Here is a 19,207-nt window from a genome sequence, read left to right as displayed (position 1 = left end):
GAATTGGCCTTGGAAGGATGTTTAGTCCCAAACCAGGACTTCAGATTGTCTTGCCTAGGGCGCCCATAATTTAAAAAAACAGGACAGAAACTGTTGGGGAATGGGGTTGAGATTTCTTTAAAAAATTATTTTCATCAAATAAAATTCACTATTTTGACTATAAAATTGTTAAATAATGCAAATTAGAAATTAGGAATTAAAAAATATTCCTTTTATCTGTTACAATATTTTAATGTAAAATAATTTTGTGTGTGTGTGTAGCAGCCAATTAAGTAATTGAGCAGTAATAAGTATTTAAATTGCTAATAGTAAAAAAAAAAAAATAAAATAATAATAATAACAATAATAAACTGGCATTTTTTAAAATTGTATAGTGAAATTTCCAGTAAAATAGATAAAAATTACCTCAACATTAGCTGACCTGGCTGGCTGAGTGGTAGCGTATTTGTTCTCCAGCCAAAAGGCTGTGGGTTCGAATCTCGCCGTGGGCATGGATGTTTGTGATTGACTGTGGAAATACTAGTGGTGGTGGTAATGGGCAGTAGATGGCATTGGTATAGTTACAGTTTGTTGTAGTTGGTGGAGACAGAGTTGTAGAGTAGGTGCCCTCCGTCGATGAGTCTCTGAACTCCCTGGAGGCATCAAGTAATAATAATAATAATAATAATAAAAATTTACTTGCTTGTTTCACCTGAAGTCCTAGCTGTTTCTATAAATTCTTCTATGTTGGCTGATGCAATTGATATGTTCTGTTTCTTCATAATCAATTTCCTGATTTGTATCCCAAGGGCTGTTCAGGTTACTATGACAGCATTACATGATTAAGTTTACATTATTATTAATCTTCTATCAACAATTTTCCTCCAAATCAACCATGTGAGTGCTCCAATATTGTCATATCTAACATTTTGCGCTTCTAAGGCACTTCTGATCAAATCAATCTACCTAGACCTTGGTCTTCTTCCGGGTCTCTTTCCTACCATTTTGGCATCAAACACCTGTTTCGGTAACCCTTCTTCACCCATTCTATTTAAGCGGCCATACCACTTTAGATTAGTTCTGTTTATATATTCTTGAATGCTAATAATGTCAAGTTCCTTTCTAATATCTTCATTTTTTAATATGATTCTGCCATTGATTCATTCCACTAATTTTTCTCAGAAGCCTCATATATGTGGTCTCTAGTCTTTGATAAAATACTTTATTTCTAACCCAACACTCAGATCCATAATTTAAAACTATAAAAATAATAAACTGGCATTTTTTAAAATTGTAAAGTAAAATTTCCAGTAAAATACATGAAAATTATCTCAAAATTTACTTGTCTCACCTGAAGTCCTAGCAGTTTCTATAAATTCTGCTATATTGGCTGATGCAAAAACTGAACCAGCAGGATACAAGACAGTGTTTAAATACTGCTAGTTTAGTGTTTTTATTTCTCTCTTATTCAATATAAATTTATTTAGCTGGCTACCCACCATACCAAACAAATAGCTCTACAGCCTTTGACTAGGTTTGGCACAAAGACTTACTAAGCAAACTTCCATCATTTGGACTGTCTCAGGACTTCTGCAGATGGATTGCTAGCTTCCTGCCTGGATGCACACTATGTGTAGTGGTAGATGGTTCCCTATCCTTCCACTATCCAACTAATGCTGGGGTCTCAAGTTCAGTTCTCTCACCGACCCTCTTCCTTCTATACATCAGTGACCTACTTTAGTTGACCTCCAACCCAATACATAGTTTTGCAGATGACAGCACATTGCACTCCTCTCTTTCATTTGATAAACCTTACCCTACACAACTCACTTCAACCCGCCGCAGAACATCAACCACAACTTCCCTTAACACAGACCTCCAAAACATCCTTCGATGGGGCTCAGAGTCTTATTTCCTACAAAAAGAACCATTTTCTCCCAGTATTATTTTTGATAACACTCAAATTCCCAGACAAGATGAAATTTCTCTTCTCAGAATTACCATGACATCAGGCCACTCCTGGCATGAACACATCACAGCCATTGCATCTTCAGCTTCCAAAAAACTAGGCTTTCTCTTTCACTCAAGACGTTATTTCACTTCAAAACAGCTTTATACAAATCGCAAATCCACCCAGCTGTCGAATACTGTTCTCACATTTGGAATGGGGTTCCCTCATAATGGTTGACTCAATACAGAGGAGAGCAATTAGACTGATAAATGATCCATCTCTTACCGATTCACTCCCCCCACTTTCACATAGACGTTTAGTCTCTGCAATTTGTATATTCTACAAATATTTTCATGGAAAATGCTCATCTGAAACAACATCAATAATTCCCCCACTCTGTACTAAACCCATTGGAACACGTACACCTTGAAACCCACAGAACAAGTTTCTTTTCCTCCTCCTTCATCCCTGCTACTGCTGTACTGTGGAACAGTCTTCTCCATGAGGTATTTCCCAAGGAATACAATATACAGGCTTTCAAATCAAATGTTAACAAGTTCTTCCTTTCCCATTCCACTACCCATATACGGTACTAAAGTACTATAGGTTAACCAGCCAACCTCTTGTATATGGGCCCAACATAAAAAATAAATAAATAAATAAAAAATACCAGCTTTGCTTATTCTGTTGTCTATTTCAAGATTTAACCTGCCATCTTCACTAAAAACTGTGCCTAAATAGCTGAAATATTTTACTTGTTCTATAGGATCACCATTCAGAATGTGCAGCTGAAGTTTTCTATGCTCCTGCCTATTTTCATAGTTTTGATCTTTTTATTGCGGATTTTCATGCCATAAAGCAAAGAGCTAAGTTTGACATCTCCAATTCTTATATCAAGCCTAATGCCACTTTCTTTTATAATGTGATCCACGTAGATGATGAATAAGAGTGGAAATAATGTACCCAATACTAGAAAATTTTCATGAGGAGTACATATCAATACTTGAGATAGAAAAAGCCATCTGAAACTTTAAATGTGGAAAGGCAACTTATTTTCAAGCATAAATCTTACCTTGAACACTTAGTAGAGAAATTCCTCTGCAATTCTCACATTCTGTTTTATTCCCTTTTTTATAGATGGGTACTATGAAAGCTCTACTCCAATCACTGGGAATTTGACCTTCTGACCAGGCCATCTGAATTATGCAGTGTAGCCACAGCAAAACTTTTATACCTCCATCCTTAAGCATTTATGGTCAAATATCATCTACTTCAGTTGCCTTTCCACATTTCAAGTTTCTGATGACTTTTTCTACCTCAAGTATTGATATGTACTCCTCTTGAAAATTTTCTAGCATGGTTGTGTCATTGCTTAGTTCACTTAACAGTCTTTCAAAGTAATTACTCCAAACAGCTAGGATGTTGTTATCTTCAGTTTTCATGTCACCTTTATCATCTGCGATTCCTTTTACAGTACTCTTTCCTCCATTTCTATCATCATCAAATTCTTGCCATGTACCCTCAAGGGGTGTAAGCTTCTTTAATAGCTTCCAGATCATTTTGCCACCTTCCTGATATTTATTTTCAATATTCTTACCAAAGTCTTCCCGTGACTTTTCTGGAGCATCTGCTGACTTATTTGCTAGGAACTTTTGGTATGCTTTCTTCTTTTCCAGGACTGTTTCTTTAACTTGTGTCCACCATGGTGTTCTTATTTTTCTATCCTTGCAGACAACTTCACCACATACCTCCCTAGTTGAATCAATGAATGTCTTCTTCAGAGTTTGCCACTTGAGACTCCAAGGTTTGGTTCTTGTTTTCAATTTTTTCTTCAATAATGTTTGTATAGTTGAGTCTACAATTTACTTGTAAAAGCTGCTAAACTTTAATTCATTTTAAAAACTTTCTTACATACTGTTCTTTTCAGTGTGATATCCATTTTTCTGTTTAGTACTAAGTAATGGTCACTTCCAATTTCAAATCCTCTGTACACTCTTGTATCCTGAACGAGCATGAAGATATCACTATCAATAATGACATAGTCAATGACACTTTTCTTGTCTTCTCTCCATGAGAGCTTGTGCACATCTTTATGTTGAAATATGGTGTTAGTAATGACTAGTTCAAGCTCTGAGCAGAAGTCCAGTAAATAGATACCATTATTATTAGCTTTGCCCTTTCCTCAAAATTTTCCCATATGCTTGGTGGGATTTATTTCCTAATCTGCTGTTCAGATCTCTAACAAGGACACTTTTTCCATTTTCTTTGGAAAAAGTGGTCCTTCTGGTTCTGTTTCTTATATTATTATTATATACAGGGTGTTTGGGATAAATTTGACATATTTATAATTAATTATATTTTTCCGTAAGTTACATGTATTAACACACACTTCTCTTCATTTAAAAGTTTGGACCCTTCTTCATTCACATACAAGATGTCAGAAAGGATGGATAGCTGGAACCCACCTGAATCATGGAAGAGAATAACTTGTATCATGATGATTCGTGCCCGCCATCAAAATAAGGATATTACGACTGCTGCCCAATGCTCCCTGAATACAGTAAAAACAATCAGGCATGAACTAGAGACTTGCAATGGTGACTACGAGGATGTAGCAAGAAGAAAGATCCCTAGCAGACGATCTGATTGCGTTCGTACAGCAGAATTCCTCGCAAATCTGCAGGAACAGGTGTTGAAGAACCCTGGCATTGGAATTCGGGCTTTGTTCGTGGAGTTGCTAACTGTAGTCAAGCCCTGGATAACAAGGGTAGGCAATGGTAGGCCGTATGTATGGCAGCAGGATTCGGCCCCTTGCCACACCTCTGGGAAAAGTCAAAAATGGTTGTCTGAAAATTTCTACGACTTCACCAGTCCAAATGTTTGGCCTCCAAACTCCCCAGACCTTAACCCCATGGATTATTTTGTATGGGGCGCAGTTGAAAAAGACACCAATCGCACTTCCAGTAATACAAAAGCCCAGTTAATGGATAAAATTAAAACAGTTTTTGCGGCCCTTCCCAGGGAGACTGTAGCATCAGCTTGTTCGAGGTTCCGAAGCAGAATTGAAGCTGTGATCGATGCTAATGGTGGTTATTTTGAGTAAATCTTGTTGATAGTATTGTAATTAACTCTGCCTGTAATGTTTTTTTGTCAATTCATTAAATTTAATAGATACAAAGAAGATTTTCTTTTTCCTTACGAAACTGTCAAATTTATCCCGAACACCCTGTACAAGCATCTTCATGGAGTCTGTAAACTCATTGCAGGAGGTCCATTTCAAAAATATTAATCAACAATTATCAATATCTGTACAATATTTGTCATATTTTGTCTTGGAATCATTCACCAATAAAGCACATACAACTGACTGTAGCAAACTATTCCACTTATTCTCCACTCTCCAAGCAAAAAATCTAGTCCTCACTCTTTTACTAACCACACTATCACTCAATTTCCAAGGATACCTCTAGGTTTCCTCACATTATTTATGAAGCGAAATATTTCATGCACATCAATCCTATAACTCCCCAAGCAACTTATATGTCTCTATCATCCCCCCCCCCTCCATCCACCAATTAACCAGCATCTTTAAACCATAGATCTTCAATCTCTCCTGATATGGAGCATCACACAGTCCTGCAACCATCTTAGTTACTTGCCTCTAAATCCTATCTAAATTTATAGTTTATATACTTTTCAGTAGAATGTGTCTTTTTAATACTGTTTTTCTTTATGCACAAATCCATGAAAATCATCACACTTCATTCCTTTGACATAGGTTTTTATAATTAGCATTGATTTTACTGTGTCAATATGCAATTGATTTTTCATTTTGCTCCATAATAAATTCATTAAAGAGAAAACTGTTTCTACTGAAGAAATGGAGCCAGTCAATGTCAAAATAAATTCCACAATGGGTTTCATATTCTTAACATGTTCATTGCCAATCACGTGATATCACGCGATGCGAGTTCTCACCAAACGGCTGATCACGCGTTATCGCGTGGACGCGATAAAAAATTTGGCCACCACACGAAATTCCAATTTTCAGCTTCGCAATGAACGTGTTAAAAGAACATTTTCATTATTAAAATGTTTGAAAATTTCTTTCCATCTACTAAACAGAAAACTGATGATCAAATTGCAATTTATCCTTCGGCATAACTTCTCAAGTAACAGGATTCATTAAATAATCTTAGCAGATTTTCTTCTTTGTATAATGTGGATACTGAATTTAAAGTTGTTCAAGCTAGTGATGATTTTGCATTCTGGGATTTTACTTAGTGCGGTTCAAGACAAAGAATTAAAAGTTTGAAAGGATGAGCCCATTCTTGTATTATTTAATTACTGTATTATATAATATTCATATACATAAAACTTAAATTGTGAATATGTCAAAAAACCATTATTAATTAAATTATGCAATAACTTTTCAAAGATAAATATTCTTCATTATTTCATTTTAATTTTGTCAATAATGATTTCAATTACAGCTCTGGCTTTAAATGCTAATGTGTCTGTTCTTTCAGTTCTCTGAATTGGGTAGCATAATTTTAATAGAAAGTAGCCATATGAAATGGGATTAACTTTTCCCCAAACTGAAAATAGATACTGAATTTATTAGAAAGAATATAAGACATTTCCAAGTTTTTTTATAGAAAAATAAATTAGAATAAAAAATATTAATAATATGATTTTTTTTTCTAATTTCAAAATCAGAAATAGAAAAATTTTATAATAAATAATTCTTAAAAAAGTATGGCTTGTATCCACACTTCAGAGCAGAGCATAAGAACAATAACATAAATTTCAAATTATTTAAAGAATAATTGCATCTACAACAATATACTATGTAGAACCAATTTTAGAATTTAATGTATGCTTATATATAAGCCCATAAAATGCAATTTACCTTAATTATTACATCCTTTTTTGTTTCATCATCAATCCAATCTGCTTCTTCCACAATTGTAGTAAAGGCTTTACGAATGTAAGTGACCATTTCCCTAGCCTAAATTTAAAAGGCAGTATAATACATAGCTATATATAATTACTATAAATTTTTTAAAATATGATATAATACGCTATCAACTCTTCCATTCATAACTTATACTTCTCACACACATTACTTTGACATTTCACATCACTTCAATGATATTTCGCTTTTTTTTTTTTTTTTACTCTGACAAAATTTTACAGGTCTATGTTTCAAGAGCAAAGATTTGCTTAACAAAATTCAATTGTTGGTACTGTCAAAAAATATATCAGCAACTGCATATCCCTAGGTTCTTAGCATGTAAATGTAATCTAAAAAATCTTCATATTTGATAAGAATTTTTAGATTTACATGCTAAGAATTTAAGGATGTAAAGTACCAACATTTTTTTTTTTTTTTTTTTTTTTTAACAATACCACCAACTGAATTCTGTTAAGCAAATTTCTGCTCTTGAAACATAAAACTATAAAATTTTTTCAAAGTTAATAAAATGCTGCTAAACATGTTGGCATCCTTAAATACAATGATTCCATTTTGCATGTATACAAGGAAATAGAAAAAAATAATAATAATTTCACTTAGTGCAACATAGGGGATGAATAATAAGCAGATATAATTTTAAGATATGATCAGAATTTGCTACTATCTAGAGAAATTTAAAAGAAATGAGAATATTACCATACTTTGAGGAAATGTTTCCTGTAATCAGAAGAGGTAAATAAATTATGCTGCAGTTAAGATTACAATTCATGTACAATCAGATGTACTACTGTAGGATCTAAAAACACCCTGCAAACTCCTACTGTAAGACTACATTTAAGCAATTAGTCATTTATCAAAATTATTATTATTATACAGGCATCTCCACAGAATCTGAAGACTCATTCTTGTAGCAGACCCACACTAACTACAATGCCTATCATCCCTTGTAGTAAACTCATTTATCAGCAGAGTACTCACAACTGCCTCTGGTAATCCATTCCACTCATTCACCACTCTATACAAAAAATTTAACCTTTGTGCCCTTTCTAACCACAACCTTTAGGGGCAATACCTTGTTCTCTCTCATCCAGTCATGTACTGAAAAATTCCTTTAGCATCTAAGCTATAAAACATTTTTGTTTTATGTATGTTTCTATCATATTCCCTCTTTTCTGCCCATGAGCTAAATTTTGTAACCCAGAGACCTTCAGTCTATCCTCATAGGAGTACCAGTCATCATTTTGGTCACTTGCTTCTGAATCTACTCTCCAATCTCCACATCTGTGTAAAACAGCTCAGATGTGGTCATACCAAAGCCATATAAAGAGGAATAATAACCTCATTCTTGTTTCTTAACATCAATGTGATCCTTGAAGTTATTTTACCCACTTCTGCAGTATGTTTTCTGAACTTCCTGTCCACCATCACCACAAAAAAGGTCGAAATTAGTCTGGGTAGTGGCCCTTCCATTAATGCATAACATTATACATATCCACAAGGAGATGTGTTTTGCATTATGGGAGATACTGAGATAGGAGTGATGTTAGCTTGCTCCACCTTTGCAACACGTTGCCTGGTGTTGTACCGGGCAACTTGTTGCAAAGTTTTGTTGCAACTTGTTTACCACCTTACCCCGCCTGGTCCTGAAGATACTTTCAGGTGCAAACTTTGTTTGCTCACACTTGGATAAAGGATTAAACTAAATTTATTATAGTCTAACCAAGTGAAAAATAAACTTTCAACATCTTTCTCTAAATCCAGAGTAATTTAATAAAAAGGTGGCACACCGTTTGGCAACTCCTATAGGTAGAGATGACCTTGCTAATGCTTCTGCCTGGTATCTCCACTTGGGCCTGGCTCCCACTGAAGAGACCTCAATAAAGATCGAAACTAGCTTGGGTAGTGGCCCTTCCATTAATGCATAACATTATACATATCCGCAAGGAGATGTGTTTTGCATTATGGAAGATGCTGAGATAGGAGTGATGATAGCTTGGTCCACCTTTGCTCCGAGTTGCCTGGTTTTGCACTACTTTACCCCAGTCCTGAAGATATTTTCACATGCAAAGATTGTTTGCTCACACTTGGATAAAGGATTAAACTAAATTTATTACATCACCACAAAATCCCCCACTTTGCCAATTTCCTGCAGTGCAATCTCATCAATGCCAGCCTGGTTGACCAAATGGTTAGCATATCCACTTTCCAGCCAACAAATCTCAGATTTTCCATGGACATGGATGTTTGCGATTGTCTTTAGATGGGAGATGAAATTCATCACCCAGTGTAAGACCACCTTCAGGAGATCTGAAGTGACATGAAAAAGTTCCATGTTTGGTCTCTAGAGTAGGGTTTCCAAATTATGTAAACAAATTAATATAAAAAGAAAAAAAAATCCTTAGCCTACCTACAGTATGAATGTACCATAGGTTTACAAAAACACCTTATGTAGGTGGGAGCCACATAAAAAAAAAAAAATGCTTGTAATCACAAATTTCGTATATTGTAAACACTGTAAAAAAGTCATGGGAGGACTTTGGCAAGAACATAGAAAATAAATATCAAGAAGTTGGTAAGATATTCTGGAGTTTGTTGAAGAAGCTTAGAAATGGAGGAAAGAGTTCTGTAAAAGGAGTTAGAGATGATAAAGGTGATATGAAAACAGGAGAAAAAGATATCCTTGAAGTATGGAGTAATTACTTCGAAAAATTGCTAAATGAAACAAGAAGTGATAGCAGCGGTAAAAAACACTCAACAGGCATACAGTCAGGAATACATATCCATACTTGAAGTAAAAAAAGACATCAAAGGCTTAAAATGTGGAAAGGCAGCAGGAGTAGATGATATTCGACAAGAAATGCTGAAATATGGTGTTATAAAAGTCTTACAGTGGCTGCGCTGCCAAGTTCAGAAAGCTTGGACAGAGGGATGAATTCCTGATGATTGGAGTAGAGCTCTAATAGTACCCATATATAAAAAGGGAAATAAAATTGAATGTAAGAATTACAGTGGTATTTCCCTACTGAGTGTTCCTGGCAAGATCTATGCAAGTATACTTGAGAAACAGTTGAGAAGAATTGTTGAAGAAAAGCTTGGTGAAGAACAAGCTGGATTCAGGCCAAATAGAAGCTGTCAGGATCACATCTTCACTTTACGACAAATAGTTGAGAAAGCATGGGAATATAACAAAGATCTGTATTTAAATTTTGTCGATCTGGAAAAGGCACATGACAAGGTGTCAAGAGAGAAACTATTCAATACGCTACAGTTATAAGGTGTCAATGGAGCATTATATCAAGCAATACTTAGTCTTTATTTGAGTGTAAGACAGCAGTTAGAATTGAAGTATAGGAAGATGGTTTAATGTTAAATCTTGTGCGACACAAGGATGTACATTATCCCCACTGTTATTCATTATCTATATGGATCACATTATGAAGGAAAGTGGTATTAAACATGATATCAGAATTGGAGATGCTAATGATGTCAGCTGTTTGCTTTATGTGGACGATGTTATACTTATCAATAAATCCGCTACGAGTTTGCAAGATTGCCTGACTAAATTGAATAACTGTTGTAATAGATTTGGTATGAAGGTCAGCAATAAAAAGACAAAGACAATGAAAATAGGCAGAATTGTTGAAAATGTCAACTGCATGTGAACGGAGAACCTGTGGAACAAGTAAAACATTTCAGCTACTTAGGCAGGATTTTTAGTGAAGATGGCAAATTAAATATGGAAATAGACAACAGAATGAACCAAACTGGTATGGTAGAAAGTTAATTGAATAAATTCATATGGAATAAGAGAGAAATTAGTTGGAACACTAAATTAGCTGTATACAAGACAGTGTGCAAACCAGTTTTAACTTATGGATCTGAGAGCTGGGTCAGAAGTAAAACACTTAGCCAAAGACTAGAGACCGCAGATATGAGAGTCCTGAGAAACATTAGAGGCGTGAACAGATGGCATCAATGGCAATATCATATTAAAAACGAGGATATTAGGAAAGAACTAAACATTGTCAGCATCCAGGAATGCATTAGCAGAGCTAATCTCAGGTGGTATTGTCACTTACCAAGGCCTGTGTAGCTCAGTAGAAGTGGCGTTTGAACTCTTCAGCGCTTGACCGCACGAAGAAAGGGTTTGGTGGTTCAAATCTAGTCGCCGACTAGAGGAAATTTTTCTGGATGCTGCTATAGACCGGGTGATGGAGTGGATGGTGGGAATAGTATGCATAAGCAAATAGAAGAAATGAATGGAAGGAGGGTAATTATTATGGGTGATTTCAATTATGGTAACATTGACTGGAAAGAGGAGAGGGCACATGGGAGGAAGGAATTGGATTTTATGCAGTTATTAAGAGACAACTATCTACGGCAACATGTATTGGAAAATACCAGGGGGCAGAGAGTGCTGGACCTAGTAATTGCAACTGAGAATGTAGCTGTAACGAACATGACCATGTTGCCACCAATTGGTGAGAGTGACCATAAGGTCATGACTTGGGAGGTGGCTAAAGGAATCGAATTTACAATTAAGACAGGGTATATGTGGAATTACCGGGCTGGTAAGTATGACAAGCATAGGTGTGTGCTTGGCTCAATGCCATGGCATGTAAAACTGCAAGGGCTGGATGTTGATGGTGCATGGGAGGTGGTTAAGAACTGTTTGCAGGAGGCAATGGTTGACTGTATACCAAGAGTCCGAATAATAAATCAGGTAGGGGTTAAATGGATGAATAACACTATTAAGCTTGAGCTGCAAAAAAAAGAAACAATTGTGGAGGGAATTTAAGGAGAAGGGTGACCATCAGGTGCATGAACAGTATAAAGCTCAGGCCAGGATGGTAACAAGGGTGGTAAGAAAAGCAAAAGCAGATTACGAAAGGAAATTGGCCATGCAGGCTAAAGAGAATCCCAAACAGTTTTTTCAATATGTTGCAAGTAAAAGGAAAAATGCTCATGGTAGAATGATCTTAAAAAATGCTGAGGGTAGGGAGGTAACTGAATCAGTCGATGTTGTGGAATTACTGAGCGAGCACTTTGCAAGAGTATATCATCCAGGTGGTGGCTGTGCGGAAATGGAGGAACCAACAGCTTATACTGGAATTGTGATGAATGAGGTAGAGATAACTAGTCTATTACAGAACCTCAATGTCAATACATCTGTGGGATTGGATGGTATACCAGCTCGTGTCGTACGTGAAGCGGCCAAAGAATTGTCAGTGCCCTTGACCATTATGTTTAATTTGAGCCTCAGGACTGGGTCAGTCCCAAGGGGGTGGAAAGAGGGGAAAATAGTTCCACTGCACAAAGGTGGTTCCAAGGCTGCTGTTGAAAATTACTGGCCAATCAGCATAACAGGAATCATTATCAAGGTCTTAGAGAAAATAGTCAAGAGGAAAATACAAGATTGGATAGAAGAAAATGGGATACTGTATCGGGGACAGCATGGTTTTGTGAAGGGTAGGTCATGCCTCAGTAACTTGCTCACGTATTATAACACAGTGACGGCTGAACTGGATAAGGGTAATGGGTTTACAGTGATTCTGCTGGACCTTGCTAAGGCCTTTGACAGGATACCACATGGAATTCTAATCAGTAAATTGCAGCATATGGGAATGGACATAGGGTTGGTGAGATGGATAGGAGGGTGGTTGACGGAGAGATATCAGAGAGTGGTTTACTCAGGAGTTGAGTCCACAAGACGGCCTGTGACTAGTGGTGTACCACAAGGATCTGTTCTTGGACCACTGCTGTTTAATTTGTTCATAAATGATATAGGAAAGGATCTGAGAGGAACAGTTCATTTGTTTGTGGATGATGTGAAGTTGGGTAGGGCAATAGTGAATGCAGATGACATCAAAATTTTGCAGGATGATTTGGATAGATTGGAGGTCTGGGCTAGGGAGAATGGATGTCAATTTAATGTGGCAAAATGTAAGGTTATGCATTTTGGGGTGAAAAGATGGGAGGCAGCAGTTTACTGCATTGGTGGAACCGTGCTCCAGGAAATTGATGAGGCACGAGATTTAGGAGTGTTGGTGGATAAGGAATTGAAATTTAGGGGACACATTGCAAAAGTGGCCAAATCAGCTCATAAAATCACTTGGTTGCTGAAGAATACGTTGACAAGCAGAGACAAGCAGGTTATTGTTCCTCTGTATCGAGCCTTGATAAGACCTCATCTCGACTACTGTGCTCAGATTTGGTCACCTAGGTTTCTTCTTGATGGGGAGGAGGTTGAGAGGATCCAGAGGCGAGTGACCAAGATGATAGCAGGTCTGTGGAATGAACCGTATGAGAACAGGTTGAGGATTTGTGGGTTGCAAAAATTGGTTGATAGGCGGAGGAGGGGAGATATGATTGAGACATTCAAATTACTGAAGGGTTTCTATAAAATTAATTCAGAAGATATTTTTGAGAACAGGGCTGGTTGTGGGAGGACTAGGGGACATCCATGGAAACTGGGCAAAAGTGTGGTTAGTAAAGGTGTTAGAGCTGGGTTCTTTACTTTTAGAGTAGTGAATGAGTGGAATGCGCTCCCTGAGTCTGTGGTGGATGCTGTGACAGTGAATGAGTTTAAGGCGAGGTATGATAGATACTGTATGAATGTCGAATAGTTGTGATGAAAATGATTTGGGGTCTCCCTCGATGAGTCTAATGACTCCCTGGAGTTGCCCGTAATAATAATAATAATAATAATAATAATTAAACAGAATGGGCAAGGAAAGATTAGCAAAACAAGTTTTCTCTGCCAAGTCAGCAGGAAAATGACCCAAAGGAAGACCAAGATATATGTGGATTGATATGGTACAAAGTGCTTTAGACGATAGAAATATAAGAGCTGATAATAGTGGAGTCTTGACAAGTAACAGACTGATTTGGAGGAAAATTGTAGATAGGAAGTTAGTAATGATGTAAATTTTTCATGTAGTACTACCATATCCTGTACACCCCTTGAAGGTACATGTCAGGAATTTGATGATAATGTAATCCCAAAGTGCATAACTTTACATTTTGCAATATTAAACTAGCTACCATTATCCTTTACCCACATTGTTGGTCTGTTCATCCAGAAGGACTTCTACATCTTCATTATCTGTTTTCCCCAGTTTAGCATTACTAGCAAACAGTTGGACATACCCCTCAAACTGAACATCAGTGATCTAAATACAGAGCCCTGTGGCACATCAGTGGTCACCTGCCTTTTCTTTGATTCAGCTGTACCACATGCTATTTTCTGATGGCTATTCATTAGTCAATCTCTTATTCATGTCACCAGCTTAAGTCCATTCCCATTTGTTCCAAGTGACCTAATAGGATTCCATGCAAAATCCTAGTGAATATCTTTGCAAAATCTAGCAATGTCAGGGTGTAGCCTTTCCTTTAACTAATTCACTGTCATTTTTTATTATAGAAGGAAAGTAATTGTTAATATAAGATCTCACCCTCCTTCACAAAGTTATGCTGTACACTACACAGTGACATATTCCGATCAACAGATTCCTGGATTCTATGCTTAACTAGCTTTTCCAACACCTTAAGCACCACTGCTGAGATACTAAATGATATATAATCTGCTACATGTGAAATGGTGTGTTATTTAAGTTATGGGACTATAGTTGACAGCATTGTTTCCGCCACTAGTTTAGGAAAGAAGAGTATACAGAAGATTTGAAATAGAAAGTGATCACTATTTAGTTTTGAGAAGGATAAAACTAAATTTCATATTGAAAAGAAGTGTGTAAAAAAGTTATAAAACGAATCAAGGTTGAACAGCTTTCAGAGGTGAATTGCAGACCCAAATACACACACATCAATGAAGAAAAAATGAAAGGATTTGAAAACAAGAACCAAACCGTGGTGATTCAATGGCGAATTCTGAAGAAAACAATGACTGATTTAACCAGAGAGGCATGTGGTGAGGTTGTCTGTAAGAATAGCAAAATCAGAACTCCATGGTGGACTCAGGAAGTTAAAGAGGTAGCAAAGCAAAAGAAGCAAAATATTGAAAGTTCCTGGCAAGTATGGCAACTCGTGCACTTAAGAAATACAGAGAAAAATGCAAGAAATTAAAGCACATTCATTCATACAAACTAGCTAAACAAAAGTCATGGGAATTCTTTGATAAGAAAATACAAAATAGATATCAGGAAGGTAGCAAAATATTCTGGAGGCTATTCAAAAAGCTTAGAAATGGAGGAAAAAGTACTGTAAAAGGAATCAGAGATGATAAAGGTAGCATAAAAACTGAAGATAAAGATATTCTAGATGTCTGGAGCAATTATTTTGAAAGACTGCTAAATGAAACAAGCAGTGGTAGAAAACTCCAAACAGGAATGCATTAAATTCACAAACATCTTCAATGATGTTTGTGTATTTGAGTCTACAATTCACTTCTGAAAGCTGCTTAACCTTCATTCGTTTTATAACTTTCTTAGACACTCTTCTCAAGTCATCAAAAAACTGAAATGCTCAAATATCATCATCATCATCATCATCATCAAATTCCTGCCATGTACCCTCAAGGGGTGTACAGGATATGACAGTACTACATGAAAAAATTACATCATTACTAACTTCCTATCTACAATTTTCCTCCAAATCAGTCTGTTACTTGTCAAGACTCCAACATTATCAGATCTTATATTTCTATCGTCTAAGGCACTTTGTACCGTATCAATCCACCTATATCTTGGTCTTCCTCTGGGTCGTTTTCCTGCCAACCTGGCAGAGAACACTTGTTTTGCTAATCTTTCCAATCCCATTCTATTTAAGTGACCATACCATCTGAGATTAGCTCTGCTAACACATTCCTGGATGCTGACAATGTCAAGTTCTTTCCTAATATCCTCATTTTTAATATGATATTGCCATTGATGCCATCTGTTCATGCCTCTAATCTTTCTCAGGACTCTCATATCTGCGGTCTCTAGTCTTTGGTCAAGTGTTTTACTTCTGACCCAGCTCTCAGATCCATAAGTTAAAATTGGTTTGAACACAGTCTTGTATACAGCTAATTTAGTGTTCCGACTAATTTCTTTCTTATTCCATATGAATTTATTCAATTGACTTCCCACGATACCAGCTTTGCTGATTCTGTTGTCTATTTCTATATTTAGTTTACCATCTTCAGTAAAAATTGTGCCTAAGTAGCTGAAATGTTTTACTTGTTCCACAGGTTCTCCATTCACAACACAGTTGACATTTTCAATGATTCTGCCTATTTTCATTGTCTTTGTCTTTTTATTGCTGACCTTCATACCATATCTATTACAACAGCTATTCAATTTAGTCAGAGAATCTTGCAGACTTGTAGCGGATTTATTTAGAAGTATAACATCATCCGCATAAAGCAAAGAGCTGACATTAACATCTCCAATTTTGATATCAGGTTTAATACCACATTCCTTCATAATGTGATCCATATAGATAATGAATAACAGAGGGGATAATGTACATCCTTGTCTCACACCAGATTTAACATTAAACCATCTTCCTGTACTTCCTTCAATTCTAACTGCTGACTCACAACTCAGATAAAGACTAAGTATTGCTTGATATAATGCCCCATTGACACCATATAACTGCAGCGTATTGAATAGCTTCTCTCTTGGCACCTTGTCATATGCCTTTTCCAAATCGACAAAACTTAAATACAGATCGTTTTACAGTGACTGCATTGCATAATTCAGAAGGCCTGGTCAGAAGGTCTAATTCCAGATGATTGGAGCAGAGCTCATAGTATTGTCCGACCACAGAGGTGAGACCCCCTTGACTCTTCTGTGCACGGCAGAAGGTGAATCCATTCTAATAATAAACACTCATCGATGATGAGTGTTTATTATTATAAGCCAGAAAATTAGCTTTTCTTTTATAAAAATTCTAGTTTTTAAAGTGGTAACTATTTTGCTTGTACAACAGTTGGAAAATTTTATGTATAAAGTATGTGATTTTGTGTGTTGATGACGAATTCATACATCTGTTATGAATTGACTTCCTTCAACATGAATTGACTCTTCTTGGCACCGAGGCAGCCAGGGTTCTTGCATTTGGGGGAAGACAACACTAATCTATGAAAAGGAAAATAAAACTGGATGTGACATTTACAGAGGTATTTCCCCACTGAGCATTCTGGTAAGATTTATGCAAATATACTTGAGAAACAGCTAAGAAAAAATTGTGGAATGAAAATGATAATGAAAATAGACAGAAACATTGAAAATATCAACTGCAACATGAATGGACAACCATAGAACAAGTAAAACATTCCAGCTACTTAAGCACAATTTTTAGTGAAGACAGTAAATTAAATATGGAAATAGACAACAGAATCAACAGAGCCAGTATGGTAGGAAGTCAAATGAATAAATTTATATGGAATAATAAAGAAATTAGTCAAAACACTAAATTAGCTGTATACAAGGCAGTGTTCAAATTTAATATTTCATTTAATGATTTCACTGATCTCTGTATATCATTGTTTGATGTAGCTAATACAATTTGATGATCTGCAAATAATAGTGTATCTATATTTGTATATCAAATGGGTTATGCTGTTTTCAGATTGGTATAATGATATATATATATATATATATATATATATATATATATATACACACACACACACACATATATATATATATACAGGGTGTCCCAAAATTCACGCAAGTAATTTTGACAGAAAACATAGGTTTTTAATTAAAAATTGTAATTTCTTATTGATTCATAAAGTATACAGTATAGGGTTATGCATGGAATAGCATATCGAGTAAGTGGCCTCCACGGCTTTGCTGGCACATACGCACTCTTTTGTCGAAATTTTCTATGACCGTTTTGCATAAATGTGGCTGAATTTCGTTGATACAGCGCTCAATTTCCTCCTTCAAGTCCTGGGTGATCGTGGGCTTGTTGGCATAAACCTTAGACTTCAAAAAACCCCAAAGAAAAAAGTCCAAAGCCGTTAAGTCACATGATCTGGGCGGCCAATTCTGATCACCAAAACGGGAAATTACACGACCAGGAAATGACTCATGCAGTAATTGAATTGTTTCTCGGGCTGTATGGCATGTGGCACCGTCTTGTTGAAACCACATGTCATCCACATCCATATCTTGCAATTTAGGCACAAAAAACTGGATTATCATGTCATGATAGCGAGCACCATTAACTGTTATTGCCTTACCAGCCACATTTTCAAAGTAGAATGGACCGATGATGCCTCCAGCCCAAAATCCGCCAAACAGTGACACGTTGTGGATGCATTTGTTTCTCAACAATCACTCGTGGATTTTCTGAACCCCAAATGCGACAATTTTGTCGATTAACAAAGTCATCAAGATTAAAATGAGTCTCATCGCTGAAGATGATTTTGTTCGAAAAATAAGCATCCACTTGTTGTTCCATAATCCATTCAACGAACTCTCTTCACTGTGGGTGGTCATTTTTGATAACCCTGAACTGTCAGCTGTCACGCTGTCTTTTTTTTTTTCTCGTTGGCAACACTTTACCACACAAATGGCGCTAAATTTAAATCTTGCGTGAATTTTGGGACACCCTGTATATAATGGCATACTCCTATTGATATGTTTTTCCATTCTGATATTTTTCTAATTTGACTGCTATTTTATGTGCTGTGTATATTTCTTGAATAGACTGTAAGAGCTTGCTTGATATATTTAGATTGGTTAATAATATTTTAAATAATTTTCATCTATTAATTTTGGCAAAAGCTTTTTTATAATCAATTAAGGCCATGTGCATTTCTTTTTTGAAATTTTCTTCTTTTTGATCAGTAATTTTAGAGTGGAAATAGAGTCAATTCAAGATCAGCCTTTTCGGAATCCATTCTATTCTTCTAGTAGTTTGTCTTCTACAATACTATCGAGTTTCTCTTTTAATATTCCTGCATATATTTTGTACCCTGCATTTAGCAAAGTAATTCCCCTATAATTATTGCAGTCATCTCTATCTCCTTTATAAATTGGGAGAACCAGTGCTCTTTTCCAAGGGTTTGGAGTTTTTCCAGAAATCCAGACCATGTTAAAGAATTTCAGTCTTTCATTAAATTTTTCACCTGCAGCTTTGTACAGTTACATGTTTATATTGTCTTCTCCTCATGTTTTCCTATTTTTGATATTATTTATTGTATTTTTTTGAGTTCTGACATAATGTTTTCTGTCAGATTATTCTCTGTTGTAAAAACTTTTACTTATTATCATCAGTCCAGTGATTTTGAGAATAAGTTGTTTCTAAATCTGTTGTTTGTATTTTTACCCTTTATTTCTTCTTCG

The 19,207-nt window shown here is 36.0% G+C and overlaps 1 protein-coding gene across 1 annotated transcript in view; it reads right to left on the bottom strand.

Moving 5' to 3' along the window:
• Positions 1-19,207, bottom strand: part of LOC150094940 (neprilysin-11-like) — a 207,126-nt gene that overhangs the window by 83,575 nt on the left and 104,344 nt on the right. The window contains exon 12 of the mRNA XM_090410851.1: positions 6,843-6,941. Within this exon, the coding sequence (XP_090266977.1) occupies positions 6,843-6,941 (99 nt within the window). The remainder of the gene's footprint in view (positions 1-6,842; positions 6,942-19,207) is intronic.

The sequence above is a fragment of the Typopeltis vanoorti genome, chromosome 21 (assembly GCF_054136105.1).
Source record: "Typopeltis vanoorti isolate ZY-2024b chromosome 21, IOZ_Tvanoo_1.0, whole genome shotgun sequence".
In the NCBI taxonomy this organism is placed as follows: domain Eukaryota; kingdom Metazoa; phylum Arthropoda; class Arachnida; order Uropygi; family Thelyphonidae; genus Typopeltis; species Typopeltis vanoorti.
Note: the sequence above shows the minus strand (reverse complement) of the source record. Positions and strands in the feature narration are given on the sequence as shown.